This window comes from Mus caroli, unplaced genomic scaffold (genome assembly GCF_978045245.1).
Source record: "Mus caroli unplaced genomic scaffold, Mus_caroli_1 scaffold_18, whole genome shotgun sequence".
NCBI lineage: Eukaryota > Metazoa > Chordata > Mammalia > Rodentia > Muridae > Mus > Mus caroli.
In genome coordinates this window covers 23752003-23768978 of record NW_028227273.1, presented here as the reverse complement: position 1 = coordinate 23768978, position 16976 = coordinate 23752003, and the positions used below count along the sequence as shown (strand labels likewise).

Sequence of the window (16976 nt, the reverse complement as noted above, 5' to 3'; positions counted from 1 at the left end):
TCTGGGGTACTGAGCGATCGGTGTGTTCTCAGTACACTTATTTGCCAAGTTTGTATATTGAACACAAAATTATACAGTATTAGTTATTAAAATGCATCCTAGAGAAATTTGCCTAGCTCCCTGGAGAGCTGGCATGCTGAAGACACACATCAGCCACCTACAACAGGTGTTACTAATGTACAAGTATGTGGTAGAGAGATGGTAGAGACAGAGACACAGAAACCGGAGATTTGGGGGTGGTAGGGAACAGCCTGATGTGAGTAGCCTATACTGCCACCTAAGGCCATGATGAAGGCCAGCCTGTGCTGCCTCAGAGGGTCTCGTCAGTGTCTATGGCCATGCAGCAACAGGGGTCTGTGTCAATGTCTGTGACCCATGTTACCACCAAAGGCCATGTGAGAGCCCTGGGCTGCCACTGGGGCCATGTAGATATTCAAGGGCTGCCCAGAGCTGGCCATGCCCCTCACCAGCTACAGCACTCTGGAGAGAGGTCCCCCACATGTAGAACTGGGCAGCACAAGTAGAGCTGGCCCTGGTGGCAGAGCCATGGGTGATCCAGCCCCACGGCTCTGGAGCACCAGAGAGCTGGTACCAACCCTCGTCTGCTGTGAGGTGGTCTGGGTGCCGGAGAGATGCTGCTCTCTTCCTCTCACCCTCATCCCTTACGGCAGCAGGAGAGCAGCCCCTGCACCTCCCCTGTGCAGCACAGTAAAGCTGACTTGGGGTAGTGAAGTTGTAGGTGAGTGGGACCCAAGGGAATGGAATGGGAGAGGGGCAGGGGCGGGGGCAAGCTGGCCCCAGCTGCAGCAGGTGAGCTAGCTGAGGCAGTGCTGGAGAGCTAGCACTATTAGTGTGGGTTCGAGAGAGCTGGTGTGCTTACTAGCTCAGATATCACCCAGGCCCAGATCCAGGGCTTTGAGTTGGCCCACCTGTATATCTAGCCCATCTATGAACTGCTGAAGTGGGTAAAGGGGCCAGTCCTACAGATCCAAAGCTGCTGCAGGATCTCCATGAAACAGGACAACAACATATATCCAAGAGGAGTCTGTCTGGGGATTCACTATTGTTAATGTAGCAGAAGCCAGAGGCCCCAAGCCTGACCATGATTCATTACAGTGGACATTTGTAAGTAAAGATGTTTGTGCAAAACACTGTGACACACTGCATCTCCAGGGCAAGATGGAGTGTTGGTTTGTTTGCTTTTTGTTTGTTTCTTTTTTGTGGGCAGGTTGCAGAGGTAGAGGGCAAATACAAAGAGACAGGGAGATGAGTGGGATTGGGGTCCATGATGTGAAACAAACAAATAAATAAAAAGTTTTAAAAAGAGGAAAGGAAAAAGAAAGGAAAAGGAAAAAAGGAGAAGGAGAAGCCCACCACACCTAGCTGTCCCATGTACTTAATGAAAAAACAGAATCTGATTCTCTGGACATCATTTTAACTTGGCTTCTTGAAGCTAGGTGCAAACTTAAATCTTAGAGACTTCTGTCCCTCCTTTCCTTTCCTTTCCATCACCAGACAGTCTTATTTTACAGTACAGACTATCTGGAACTTTCCATGTAGCCCAGGTTCTCCTCACTCCTGAATCACCCTCTTGAATGCTGGCGTTGGAGGCATACACCACCACATTCTGATCCCCACTTTTCTTTTCAAAGTCTCAAAAGAGCCAACATAGTGGCCTTTCCCTAGAGTCTCAAGACTTAGGAGGCTGAGATGGTAGTATTGCTTGAGTCCAGCCTGGGCAAAGTGGGGAGATCTGCTTCCGAGGGTCAAGGTGGGCAGATTAAAAAAAAATGCTATGCAAAAGTAAAAATAATTTTCCCAGGATTCAACCATTTGTATAAAAAATAAAACAAATCAAAACAAACAAACAGACAGACAACCCTCATTTAGCCCAGGCTGGCTTGGCTAACACCCACACGCTTGAGCCGATGCTGGGCTTCCTGACCCCCCTTCCTTCTCCTGAGTGCTGCGACTGCAGGCTGCACCATCGGACCTGCTTTATTGATGCTTTAGGGACGGGACCCAGGGCTTCCTGAAGGCAAGATGCATGCTCCTTCTAAACTGTGCTCCTTCCAAAGCCCTCGGAGTCACTGTTATCCTTAACCTGGACAGAAGAGCTGATGCTTTTCTTTAAAAGTTATGGGGCTGATTGGAAATGGTTGCCTGTGATTTGACTGTGTGTTGGACATGATGAAAAGTGCCACCGGAGCAGCCTTCAGGAATCCAGAGGTGTAAAGAGGAGCTCGTCTGTGATGGGTCCAAGGTCCACGCTGCTTTGCAGGCAGGACAGTTTGTAAGTTATTATCAAAACAGTGGCATGATACTGAGGTGGGCAGGAACTCGGTGGCTAGTGTGTTTTGTAAGAGGCCTTTGGAGTGACCCTTGCCCACAGACTTTGTTACAGCTGTCTCTGCCCTGCTGAGTTTCCACACTCTTCACTTGTTGAGCCATGGCCTCTGAGTCTGTCAGCTGCTTCTCTCTGGGTCTCAGCTCTCAGCAAATGAAACAAATAAACCACAGAAAGAACTGGAGAAGCTGGAGGGAGTCTCATTCTGTCTGTACCTGTGCCTTCTTCAGCAAGTGACCTCTAGTTAGTAGCTTGACCTCTTTCTGGGCCAGAGTTAGCTTCCTCACATTTAAAACAGATGATTTTTCTCTTTTCTGTCTCCATCTACCCTCCTGCTTAATTCTGCCTTTTCCCATTTCTCTCTATATAGTTTCTTACCCACATTTTATTTCCTCTGCCTCTAACTTTTCATCTTAGGTCATTTCTCCTTAATCCCCTGTTCGTTTTCCTCCCATTCTTCTCTCCTGACCTCTCATGTCTCCCTCACCTCAGAGTGACGTTTTATTGCTCTTGTCTGATGCCAGGGGCCTGGAGTTACTGCAGGTCATGGAGGCAGATACTGGAATTTTTGTCCATGGCATAACATTTCCGCTGTCAGAACGCTTCAGTTCCCCGGGGAAGGGGGGGAGTAGTAAATGTGATGTGTAGTTAAATTGCAAGCGAGTATGGATGCTTTGTTAATCTCTGACAGCAGCTGGGAAAATGACTTGAATATAATGAATGGGTTTCCTATTTTTAATGTTGGGGAGATTGATTTTGCAATTGTTCTCCTTATTTCCTACAATTTGTTTTGTGGGTGGAGTGCCACAGCATGTATGTGAAGGACAGAGGACAGTGTATGGGAGTCATTTCTTCCACCATAGGAGTTTTAGGGACAGAACTCAGGTTATCGGGCTTGGGAAATGCTTTACCCACTGAGACACCTCCATCACGCCTCAGTTTGATGGTTTGAGTCCTGATGGAGTGTTGCTACAGTTAGCATTTCCATCCCCTCTTGGCCAAAATGTTTGAGTGAATCAGAGGGTTGATGAACTAAATACTTGAATAGAATGATTAAAATCCTGTTATCTTCAGTTCCTCATTAAGAAAACATTTCGCCTCTCCAGATTCTTTTGGTGTTAAACAGTGGCATACAGCAGAAATTGAATGTGTGCTATATGTGTAACTTCAGATTTCCTCCCTGTCACATTACTAAAAGAAGCAGCAGAGACTGGAGGCAGCTCTGTGGAAGAGAGGTGCCTGCTATGCAGCATAGAGGTCTGAGTTGGAGCCCAGCACACATGGGAAAGCTTATGTGCACACCTTTAGCACTGCCGAGGATTGCAGAGAAGGATCACTGGGGCTTGTTGGCTGTCACACAAGCTCTAGGTTCAGTGAGAGACCCTGTCTCAAAGAAATAAGGAAGAGCAGAGTAATGTAGCAGACTTGACTTAGTCTGTCCTCTGAACATGTGCACATCACTCTAAGCATGTGCACCTGTGCCATACTTTAACACACAAGATGTCAAAAGAATCCAAAAAAGTCAATTAGTACATTTAATTCAGAATATAGAATATCATTTCACTACACATATACATCACAATTTCTTCACTTTCTTTTTTCATATTAAGCCTTCCAAATCAAGTGGCTATCTTCACTCATCTTATTAATAGCATTTAGTACTAGCTTGCAAATTCAATAGGCTTATATGGCTGGAGGCTATTTGTAATAAATTCCAGAGTCTTAGAAAATGACTTCAATAAAATGTTTTAACTTAAAAATGAAGTATATATGTGTGCCTTACCTATGTGTATCATGTGCTCTAGGGTTCTAGAAAAGTTTGAGGTTACCGTGTAGGCATTCTGAGAGCTGGCAAGTAAACACTGAGAACTAAGTGTTGCCCTCCACACTCGTGAAGTCATCTAGGTTTGTCATTTATAGAGTGCTGAGCCAGGGTATCTCCCAGGTCTGTGAGAAGTGCTAGGTTATGCCAGTATAATGAAGTAAATATATCTAGTAGTTAGACTGTAGAAGCACAGTGATGCAGTCTAAGCATATGAAAAGTTTTTCCCTCGCATGACTACAGGAGTTTTTTACCCCCTGTGTATAGCTGTTTTTATTTCTGCATATGAAGATGTGATTGGCTTAAGGAATCATTAACTCAATCCCTGTTCTGTGTGATGGAAGCTGTAGTTGACCATCTTGTGATTGGGCAGGACTTGGTACCTATCAGTGTAAACACATGGTGCGGCCTGCCCCATGCCCCTGCTTATCATCCGTGGAGAGATGGGGCTGAGGCATTTTGAGCAAATCTCATTGGTAAAGTGGTGTGTGCATTGCTTTTTTTTTTTAAAGACCTGTTTGCTTTCAGTTTTAACTATGTCCCTTTCTGCGGCAGTTAGCACTTGGTTGTCCACAGAATACGTTTTCGTTTGTTGGTGCCTTCACCTCTGTAGGTAGTCATGCTTGAGTGGTCTCTTTAGTTTTAAGATGCTTTACCTAGAAGATAACAGTGAAGATGAGAAGACGGTTCGGGAAAGCTCGTTGAGTAAAACGGCAGGTGTTTACCATGGCAAGGCCCCGCCTGGGATTCTGGTGAGTTCCCTTCACCCACTTCTCTTCCCCTTTGCTTGAGGCTCAGTCTGGGTAGCACTGAGAAGGGACAGCACCTGCTAAATGAAAGTGGTGAGTGTCCCTCGTTTGGAAAATGTATTGTTGTGGTAAGTTTCTAATCTTTAAAATGTTATAAAGAACACAAAACTTTGGCTGCCCACTCTCCGCCCTTGCCTTTATGCTTTCCTTACTCTGTTCGTTATTATTTAATAACTTTATGCCTAGAAAAAAATGTGTTTGCTCTAAACTGAGAACTTGTCTACAGCTAGATTTCAAAGTAATGTGCTGAGCTCTGTTCTTGCATCTCAGGTGGTAGTTGAGGGGCTAGAAGTCACTTAAGTTTTATGGGTTTTATTGTCCTGGCAAACTCTCTTGTAAGGCTAAGCAAGTATTTTGAAAGTGGCATTTTGTTTGGCTATGTGATACAAAAGAATGACGTTAGGCTGTCCCTTTTATGACTATGAACAAACGAAAAGTATGCCTGAAATATGTGTGGGATGGAGTTGGAACTTTTTAATCTAGTTTTCTCTTGCTACAAGGTACAAAGTCAAATATGACTTCTAAGTTTTGAGTTCTAGAAATCTGTTAAGGAAACAAAGTCAGATAATGTAAAGATAAGATCATTTAACTCTGCTGGTGGGACCTTAAAAAACAATGTGTTTGAATACGTCTGACTTTAATTACATTGGTTTTTGTTTTGCATGAGGGTCTTGGTGTGTTGCTCATGCTGACTGCTTCTATAGGTTGGCCTTGAACTTACTATCCTCCTGCCTCAGCACTCCTGAGTGTTGGGATCACAGTCCTGTGCCACTAGGGTTGACTTAAATGCTCATTTTAAAGGCAGAGGCTAAAAAACTACATTCAGATAATCAGGACCTCCAAATGAAAGTACTGATGTTGTATCTTCTCATTAAATTGCCTTGGTTACTTTTTTTAAAAAAGTGAATTAGGTTGAATATTTTTATGAAAACCAGGATGAAGTCAACAAAATAAAAAATGAATAAATTCTAAAATCTGTTAACCTCGTTGATTTGGGTTTTAAAGGCATGAGAGTGCTTATGCTGCCTTAGAAGTTTTGCCATCTTCTGTCTGATATTGATGAGGTTACCGGTGTCCACATACAGACTTCACTCACTAGTGGCAGCATTAATCGCGTATGAATATGAGTCACAAGATTCTGTGCGAGGCAATTTTATTTTTAAGTCTGTCATAATACAAGGGTATGTTCATATGCCTTCATGCACGTCTGTCTTAATGGTCAGAGGGAAGGGTATGGACACACTTATGTCTCTGTGGAATAGTTCTAAAGTCCACTTAGTGGTACCGCATACGGACTAGACTGCCCATTGCAAGAGAATTTCTTTGATGGTTTGCTACTGATGTTTTCAAGGGCAGTCAGAGACGCTTGCTTAGACTGCAATTTGTTAACAGTTCCCTCTTATGTCATTGATGTGCCCTGAGTCAACACCCCACCCCAGGAGAATTTTCTGAATGGCTAGTGACTGGCATACTAGATTTGATATCTGCTTTAATACGCTATGATAATTATTTAAGAGTTTGACTTTTGAACGAACATGGGTGTGTGCAGTAAAGAGTCCTGGCTTTTAAATTAACCAGAGCTCTAAGTGTTGAATCAGGCCGACAGACAGAAGGACAATAAGGCAAGAAGTCCTCTGTTTTCCTGACTACCAAATTTGTTGAGGAAAGTGGTTTGGAGTCTAAACAGGACTTAGACAGATTAAACAGATGTCTTCACTGTACTCCCCAACCCTGGCCCTGCCAGTGCCCATGATGAGCTGAGCCCCATGGCTTCCCTCCCCCACCTCACTCCCCAAACTGAGGAGTCGCACTGGGTGTGCGCTAGCCCTGCAGAAATCCTCGTATCTGAGAGTGTTCTAAAACACCTGGGCGAAGTCTGCTCTGATAGAACCTCAGACTGCTGACTTGGTCTTAAAGGAACTGGGACACAATTCTCTAAAAGGTCTAAAATCTTACCCTTCTTGGGAAAGTATTTAATACCATTTATGTATTCTAACCCAATTCTACTGGGTTACAAAATCCACACAGTAGGAAAAGAAAACTATAGGCTCACATTCTAGAGTAAATGGTTTCTACGTGTGATGTTGTTTTTTACCTAATTGAAAATAGGGCAACTTTTGTGAGTTTTCACAGCTTTCATGTCTTATTGTAGAACTTTTTTTTCCTCTTCCTCAAATCCTATTTATGCTCCGGAGGACTTATCCAAATGTGTTTTGTAAGTCATCAGACTGCTGTTGGTCTTTTGTAAGGGTAGCATCTTAACTGTGCTGAAATCCTATTTGTTCCTGGTTGCCTTTGGTAGATCATCTTAGCATTAGCTGCTGTCCATCTGGAAGGGAGCTTACCTAGCAGTGTGTATGCAAGCATGCTGTAAGGGTCTGTAAATATGGTGGCTCCTAGGCTCAAGAGGCAGAAGCAGAAGACTGGGCTTTTTGTTAAACTGTCTCAAAGTGAAAAACAAAATAGAGGTAAAGACAAAAAAGAAAAAAAGAAATCCACCTAAAGTGAACCCCGGGGCAGCCCTGAAGGGAGTTGTGTAATCTCAGAAGTGTTATTACATGCACAGATTGACCAGCAAACAAGTGGATCTCCATCCAGGTCAAGGGGCACAAGAGCTGAGATTGTAGTGGTCATCTATCACCTTATATGCCTTACTTGGTAACAGTGCACAGTACCATAGCCCATATAGGCTGACATCCATTCATGAGCTATATTGAAACTATATTGGAAAAAAAAACAATTCCTTCGAGGACAATGAAACAGAAAAGAAAAAAAAAGCAGGAAGTATCACCTTCAACTTTGAGAACTGAAAGCTTGCCTCTGGTCATCAATTTAAAATAAAGTGACATTTAGGAGTCAGTCACTTGAGGACTTGGGAAATACTGTACCTGTAGTGAGGTTGTATGCTGGTCCTAGGAATGCCTCAAGGGCCTCTGATGTGAGCCAGAGAGAGAAAACGGGACATGGAGTCCCTGCCTTTAAGCCTGTACTTTTCCCTCACATGTATGTACCAAACAGACTGAAGCAGTAGGGAGCCCAAGACACGCACACACGCACACACACATGCACACATGCACGCACGCATGCACATTTTCTATTTCAGAATCTGCCTCTCTGGTTGCTGTGTGTCCTCAGTCAGTCCCTTCCAACCTTCTTACTCTTCCCTCTTTTCAGGGTCTTCACGTTTCAGTGAATACTGATCAAACATGCTGTATCCTTAATTTTGGTTTGTCTGATATCACCTCACAATTAGATTGGGATTTTGTGTTTTTGACAAAATACCACAGAAACAGTGAATCCGTTTTAACGAGTCACCTCTTGATTATGGTAGTGCCTGAAGGTCCCACACTGTAAAGCTCCTGTCTTCCCTTTTGTATAAAAGTGTGACCTGGCTACCTGAGTGTTCTGAGTCACCAGAGAATGCTTAGCAGGTTCTGCTTCCCCGTAGCCATGCTTTAAGTACAGCTGGGCCAGTGAAACAACAAACTCAGAATTTTACTAAAACCAATTCTGTTTTAACTCTTAAGTATAGCGTTCTTTCTATAGAAAATAGTATTCTATCAGACTTATTGATAAACAAAGTTCTTAGCTTTGAGTTGTTGAGAATGTCACTGACCTTTGGGCCTGCGAGTGTTAATAGCTGCCTTGTTAATAGAAGTGCTGTGATACTCTTTAAACCACAGTGCAGTTCATGTGGCTCACTGCTCCCTGGGCTTTACCAGGTCACCATCAGATTCAGGGAAAGACCTTCAGCCTAGAGAATTCATACAGTTGTATGATTTCTCAGTATCAATGTCCCTTGGCTGTAGGCTTTAAAACTAAGGCTGTTTTAAAGGGGGTGGAAGGGGGCAAGAAAAGAGAAGACAGAAAGATAAATGAAGTTTAGCATATCTTTTCCTGGGGCTACAACTACATGAATATTAGACTCTGGTGGTTAAAGGACAGCTTTAGCCTGGTTACAGTCTAATCTTCATGTAGGTTGTAAGCCCAGGGAATGTATTGATTCTAAAAGAGTCATATTAATCTTTTTTAAGATTTATTTCATTTATGTGAGTACATTGTAGCTGTCTTCAGACACACCAGAAGAGGACAGCAGATCTTATTACAGAGCCACCATGTGGTTCTTGGGAATTGAACTCAGGACCTCTGGAAGAGCAGTCAGTGCTCTTAACCTCTGAGCCATGTCTCCAGCCCAGAAATGACAGTTCAGATGGCTGGGAGCCATCAAACAGTAGCTGGGGTTCGAACCGAGGTCTTTTGGGTCCACAGTCAGTGCTCTTACCTGCTAACCCACAGCTCTAGCACATATTAATTCTTGGCTTAGAGGTCAGTGCATAAGTTAAAAAGAACCTCCAGTAAGGAGGGATGCTTCAAAGGAAATTGTGTATTGTACTAACCGTATCTTTAATAGTCATCCCTGGGGTAGAAAGTATGGTTTCCATAGCAACTTACTAAAACTGGATGACTTTATGTGGAAGCCAAAGGACCAGACTTCTGTGTTTATTTTAGAGACCTTGAAGTTATTAATTATCACTACCAAAATAAACTAGTAGTATAGTTATCACATTGTAAGTAGAAGGTTTAAGGCTGGGAGTGTGAGGGAGAGAAAGTTTAGAACTTGACCCTTTAAACATATGTTTCTGATCATAACATATCTAAGTCTACTAGTAATAAGAGGCCTGTCTTTAATGTACACTAGCATGTGGAGACTCATGGACTTTTGTGGGTTTTGTTTTATTTGGGGGTGGGGAGTGGGGTTCAAAACAGGGTTTCTCTGTGTAGCCCTGGCTATCCTGGAACTCACTTTGTAGACTAGGCTAGCCTCAAATGCAGAGAAATCCTCTTGTCTCTGCCTCCCAAATGCATGTATGCCACCATGCCCCATCATGGCCTTCTAAAGCCTATTGAAATTTCTTCTTTTTCCTCCTCCTCCTCTTCCTCTTCTTCCTCCTCTTTTTCCTCTTCTTCCTCCTCCTTTTTCTTGATTGATTTATTTTATTTATGTGAGTACACTGTTGCTCTCTCCAGACACACCAGAAAAGAGCATCAGATCCCATTACAGATGGTTGCTGGGAATTTAACTCAGGACCTCTGAAAGAGCAGTCAGTGCTCTTATCTGCTGAGCCATCTTTGCAGCCCTTGAGATTTCTTTGTACATATATCTCTGAAAGTTCCTAAAAGACAATGGCATACCAGAAGATGTGACTGGGCCTGTCTCTGTGAAGCTGCTTGACTTCAAGTGGGAAGTCTGTCCTCTAGGGGCCTGATTTTTACACCTAACACAGTCTATACCATATGCCTTGTCTAATGCTGAGGGTTAAATACCTGTAAAAGTGAGATTAAAGTGCTATTTGAAATCTTAAAATTGTATTTCAGAAAAGAGATAAATATAAACATTTAGCTAAAACTTTTCCTATGTAGATAATCATTCAATAGGTTGATAGCTTTCAAAATCTTAAAACTCATTACATTTTCTAGTAATTTTACTTTTTATATTTCTCCTTATTTTTTTAGTCAAGTTAGATGTTAGTCAACTCATTCTGGACATGAAGACTGGGCATATTTTATTTGAGAGATAAGAACTAAATTATTGGAAAACTTCATAATAAGACATTGTCCTGCAGTTAGAAATGAGAGAAATGGGGTAAAAATACAGGTCTGGGCATGATTTCATTATATGTTACAATGATAGCATCAAGGGGACAGGGCATGGCAGTGTTGTGGTGGGGGTTGGGGAGAGCAGTTGATACCCCATCTCCTATGCGCTGCTTGCCATGTTAGCATCTGCTCGGTATTTTGAAATCTGGAGATGTGTACAAGAGTAAGCATGTAGCTTTTCTACTCTATTCTAAATATGGCTACTGAATAAATATACTTGTACATTAAACTGTAGCTCTAACATTCTTGAAGCCATGTTGTGTAGATTGTAATGTTGTGTGTTGAAATAACCCTGGCCCACCTTTCATTGTGTGTGTGTGTCACCTAATTATTACCCACACTGACTCCCACAGGAACTTCCTTTCAGACCAGCAGACTCTCTTTTGTCTGCAGTTTTCTGCTGGGCCACTTAAGGGTCCTTCAGAATGATCTGTATGGCTGTCGTTTGCTCTCACAGGTATATTTTGAGACTTAACATTACGAGGTGAGTGTCTCGACACTGTCTAAGTTAGATCTATGCAGGTTTTCCCCGGGGAGGCTATTGATACTGTCTGGGGAAAAGTGTTCCGTTTTTGTTGTGTGAGCATCACTTTTAGGACTTTGAGTTGACTGTACGGGTATCTAAAAAAATGTGTGTCTGTGTGTGTCTCTGTGTGTGTGTGTGTGTGTGTGTACACAAATTGGGAGCGCTTTCACAGGCTTGCAGCTGTCTTACTGTGTCCTCACATGGCAAGGTAAAAGGATGCTGGCTCTTAACTTTTTCTATAGGCACCTGTGAGGATGGGCACTAATGTTCACTCTCATGACCTCATCTAAACTGATTACGTTTAAAGGCCCTTCTCCAAATACCTTCACTTAGCATGAGGGCTTCAGTGCATGCAGTGGGGGTAGGAGGCACATAGAAACATCCACCCTGTAACATCGCCCAATGTATCTGAAGCTTCCGTTTCTTTAGTTCTTAATACTTGGAGGCCAGGCATGGTGGTGCACACCTTTGATGGGTATATGTGACTTTGAGGCTAGTTTAGTGTACAAATTAAATTCCATCTCAGACAGCCAAGATCATACCGTGAAATCCCATCTCAAAATAAGGTCTATCTGGGGTAAGTGGGCTCTCTGAGAGTTACTGCTACTAGGTTTCCTGTGTAGTCAGCAGTTTCCTGTGTGGTCAGCAGGTTGCTCTGGCTGTTTCTGGGGTAAGTATCTGTTTCAGTCCAGGCCTCCGTGTAACTTTTGTTTTTGTATCCTACAAAATTTAAACCCAAAGGGCTTCATGCCTTCCAAGAGAAAACAAGTTTATTTTTATTTTTTACTTTTTAAACAATTTTTATTAGATATTTTCTTCATTTACAATTCAAATGCTATCCCGAAAGTCCCCTATACCCTCCCCCCGCCCTGCTCCCAAACCCACCCTTCCTGGCCCTGGCATTCCCCCTGTACTGGGGCATTTAATCTTTGCAAGACCAAGAGCCTCTCTTCCCAATGATGGCTGACTAGGCCATCTTCTCCTACATATGCAGCTAGAGACACGAGCTCTTGGGGGTACTGGTTAGTTCATATTGCTGTTCCACCTATAGGGCTGCAGACATCTTCTGCTCCAGAAAACAGGTTTCTTAACAGGCTGTATTTTGCTACATTTAACAACTAAATTTCCACACTAGATTTTCATGTATAACCGCATATCTCTTAACCACAGTAATTAAAATCATCCTGAATAGATGTTGTTATATTTAATTATGGATTGGATGCTCTAGTTGATATAAGCTTGTTACATATTTAGAACATGGTTGTTTATGGCTGAATATAGATGTTTAAAAGTAGCCATTTTCAGTTTCTTTTTTAAGGTCTATACTATTATGATTTTTCTTTTTTTTTTTTTTTTTTTTTTTTTTACAAATTGTAACAGTATTCATTTTATCATTACCACCATTGGTCAGTCATATAATACTGGCTGCTTAGTCTGGTGCAGCAGATAAAACAGCATACTTTAAGTGTGTGTAACTTAAGAGGACAGGAATAGTCAGGTGTGGTAGGTGGCAAAGAAACATTTCTGGTAAAAGAGGTGATGAGCTGAAATACCTCCAGATGAATTTCACCTCAGTTCTGGTTTTGGAGATAATCTGTCTTTAACATAAAACAGCAGCATACCATGACCACAGAAGTGGGAACAAAGACCTGCATTTTCTTCCCTTCTTAGTGCGATGAGGATTCTTTGAATCCTGTCATGTCATAGTCAGACACTCGTGGGGCAGAGCAGTGCATGGAAAGACAGATGTTCAGCTTTGTAATCATGGCCAAACAGTAATGCTTCATTGTGTGCCAATGCCAGCTAACTTCACCTCGTAGACATTGCTGGTGGGAAGATAAAATGGTAGAGCATTCTGGAAAGTATTCTGACTGTTCTGAAACAGCCACGCCTGTAGCGGTTTACAACGGACAAGCTGCACTCGGTTGTACACACAGTGTGTGGATACTTAAAATTGTGGCTTTATCTGTAATAGCCAGAAACTGCAGTTACTTGTCCTTCAACAAGAGGTGTGTGTGTGTGTGGGGGGGGATGTTTTGTTTTGTTTTGAATGGTAATTCTATACCATGAAATACTGTGCGGCAATAAAATAGAATGAGTTCATTAATACAGCCATCTGGATCAGTCTCCAGAGAATTATGAGGGAAAGAAGGCAGTCCTAAAAGGCTACATTCTTCATGGTGCTGTTTGTATGACTTCCTTTCTAAATGGCAGACATTTCAGGGACTGGGGAGGAGAAGGCAAGAGAAAAATGTGTGTGACTGTATGGGGCAACAGGATTGTTGTGCTGATGGAATTTCGGGTTTTCACAATCCCACCCCCATCCTAGACTGGGTTTCTCTGTGTAGCCCTGGCTGTCCTAGAACTCACTTTGTAGGCCACGTTGGCTACAAACTTAGAGATCCACCTGCCTCTGCTTCCCAAGTGCTGGGATTAAAGGTGTGCATTAAGGCTGCCTGGCTGTTCAGGTCCTTACCTGCGATTGTTGACATCCTGGGTATGATATTTTGCTTGTGCATCCCAATTAACACCAAGTAAAGGACACTCAGTTGAGTGGACACTCATTTGAGTGGACACTCAGTAGAGGATTTGGGGGCAGCCATATTCTTTCTTGGAGCTCTGAAGGTCTACACTGATCTCACAGTAGTTTACTTTTGTTTATTTGCTGTATTAGAGGTAGGATCTCATGCAGCCCAGGCTGTCTCTGAACTCTGGATCCAGAAATGTTAATTTTTAAAAACATAATGAGCTAGGAACAGTGGTACTCAGGAGGCAGAGACAAGTGGGTCTCTGTGAGTCAAGGCTAGTAGGGTCCTCATAGTGAATTCCAGGCCAGCTGGGGCTACATAGTAAGACCATTTCAAAAAGAAAAAATACAATGAGATAATCCATGAGTGATCTGATGGAATAGCATTTCTGCTGCACACAGTATAGTAATGACTCTTAGCTGTTTATTGGTTTTAGCTTGTTTATTGGTAGTTCATTTGATAGTTTTTTCCTTATTCAAGAAATAATTATTGTCAAATATAGTAGCACACACCTGTAATCTGAACATTTTAGAGACTAAAGTTGTCTTAAGTTCTAGGCCATCTTGACTACAAAGAGACCCTGGAGAGAAAGGTTGGTCAGGAGTGGTGGCACCTTTAACCCCAGCATCCAGGAGGCAGGGGTGGGCAGATCCCTCTGTGCTCAGAAGCAACCTAGTCTACGTCTTGAGTTTCAGGCCAGCCAGGACTGTACAGCGAGACTCTATCTCAAAAAAATTTTTTTTCAAAAATTAAATATTTGATGTGTGCTTAATCTGGCCTTGCTACCACCCTCATCCTAAAACCAAAGCTACCTGTTTATAGTTGTTTCATGGTTATAACATGTTTTCTTTATAATTATGACATCTCTCCACCTTAGGAGATCGTAGTCAATGTAGCTGCTTGTGTGCATTGCACAAAGCAAGCTCTTTGGAATGTGCAATTGGAAACCTTGGAATACCCAGGGGAATAATCCGTATTATATGCTTCAGGCTACTCAGCAGCTAGACTGAGGTTACAGTCATCTCTGTATAGACTGTTGAGTGGAATCTGTCTTGCCTTAGGCACTGACTGTCTCTGGCCAGTGGGCTGAGTTATGTGCTGATGGGACCTGGCAGGTCCCCTTCATTTTTTTAGGGGATCAGCACTTTGTCCCTGTTCCACCCAGGACTTACCTGACAACACAGAATGTCTCTCTAGAACTTTGCAAATATGGAATCTTGAGCTTAGGGCAACCAGAGCTGGTTTAGAGAGGCCACTCTGCGCAGTTAATAGTTTGGACTCATTACTCCTAGAGTCCAATAAAAATTGACTTCTGCATTAGCCTAAAACTGGAGGGTTTTTCTGATCCTACATCAAGGGGAAGGACTCTCTGTGGATTTGGCTTGAGTGATGGGTGTTCACCCGCTGGAGGGAGACTGACAGCCTGAGGACTAATGGGTTTGTTTTGGTGTGGGTTGGGTTTTTCAGTGGAAGAGTCGGGGTAAGGGGTGAAGCCAGGTTTAGATGTACCCTCTCTCTTTTGAATTGCAGAGCTCTGGTGATCTTGATTTGAGTAGTGAGTTGAAGTTGAGAAACGAAAACCCCTTTTGTGCTCTGAACATTGTGGGACACAAACGTTATGTCCCGTTATGCTGTGTTGAGGTTCTGAAGTCATGCTACGTGTGTTAGTCTTGGCGCAGCTTACCACAGCTCGCTTGACGCAGCATGTATCTGATGTATCTGATGTATCCAGACGATCTCAGTTCTCAGTTGTATCCCTTGTTTCTCTGCAAAGTTAAATCCCAAGCTTCTCCTGGAAGTGACAGTCCCCTGGGCCTTTTGTCCTTGCCTCCTGTGGTCAGAGTGGTCCTGAGCTGTTGGTGGAGGGAGGTGAAGACAGTTGGCCCCACCCTGGGGTGTGGAAGGAAACGGAACTTCCACAGCCTCCAACCCCACTTAGAGGCACTGCCAGTCTGAGACTTATGTGTGATGTAGCTGGGGCAGCAGGAGAGCAATGGGCTCTGAGCAGCAGAGGAGAGTGTATGTTTACTCAAACTCTTTATGTCATTGCTGTTAGTTGTCAAATTTAGTGCTGACATCATTTCTTTTCTCAGTCTCAAACCATGAATTATGTGGGCCAGCTGGCTGGGCAGGTGCTCGTCACTGTGAAGGAACTCTACAAGGGCATTAACCAAGCCACATTGTCTGGATGCATCGATGTGGTCGTGGTGAGGCAGCAGGATGGCTCCTACCAGTGCTCGCCTTTTCACGTACGCTTCGGGAAGCTGGGTGTCCTGAGGTCCAAGGAGAAAGTGGTGAGTGCACAGGTCACCATGGTGATGGGCCCCTTCCTCTTACTCTTTTTTTTTTTTTTTAAACTTGCATGCTATTGAAGACCATGGTAAGAAACCAGCTTTATAGGTACTGCTTTTGAATTGGCTTCTAAATTCAAAAGACTCTCTTATAGAAAGTTTCTCCAAATGAAAAAGAAACTGAAATTATGAAGAAACTCGGAACAAAACTGGAGATAGTTACAAATGAGGAAGTTGGACTTATTTTGAAAAAGAAATTTTACTTTATTTAATATAGCACTTTAAAATAGTGTAGGGCCAGCAAGATAATTCAGTGGTAAAGGCTCTCACCATCAGTCCTGATGACCCTCAGGATGGAACAAGAGAACATACTCAGAAGTCATCCAGTGACTTGACACGTGGACCCTGTGGCTCATGTACACGCTTTAAATCCTCAGTTAAAAAAAAAAAAAAAGAGGCTCTCTAAAAATAAAATAATGCAGTCTGGAGATACAGCTTAGTCAGCAAAACATTTGCATACCATGCACCAAGCCTGTGCAGGCACTGAGGAGGTAGAGAAAGAAGGACAGGAGCATTCTCAGCTCAGCCACATAGCAGAGGCGAGGCCAGCCTGAGACACAGGAGAGCCTATTATTTGATTGATTGATTGACTGATTGATTGATTGATACATACACACACAAACATATATGATAATATTGTTGTACTGATTATGAGTAGGTAGACTAAGCTCATGTAATCAAGTGTAGATTATATTTATTTAAAAGAAATAAACACCCCAATTGAATGTTTGTATTTTTTCCTCTTTTGCATTTAATGGGGGGCGGTGTTTGGATGTTTTTAAATTATCATTTCCCTCAAGTATTGGGCAATAAGGTTTTCGAGTTGTGTGTATGTAAGTTTTAAAACAGACTTAATGATAAAACTTTGTAGAACATGTATTTGGCAACTTTTCACTTCCACATTGTGATGATAATGTCAGTAACTCTTCCTAAGA

General features: G+C 42.7%; 1 protein-coding gene across 3 annotated transcripts in view; it reads left to right on the top strand.

Annotated features, from left to right (window-relative positions):
- The window catches only part of Lpin2 (lipin 2), a 108494-nt gene that overhangs the window by 57037 nt on the left and 34481 nt on the right, over positions 1-16976 (top strand). For 2 of the 3 annotated variants that reach the window (XM_029471295.2, XM_021186181.3), the window contains exon 2: positions 15784-15984. In XM_029471295.2, the coding sequence (XP_029327155.1) occupies positions 15793-15984 (192 nt within the window). In that variant the 5' untranslated portion in view covers positions 15784-15792. Of the gene's footprint in view, positions 1-4357; positions 4922-15783; positions 15985-16976 lie in introns of those variants that run through there. The other variant, XM_021186179.3, reaches the window with a different exon arrangement.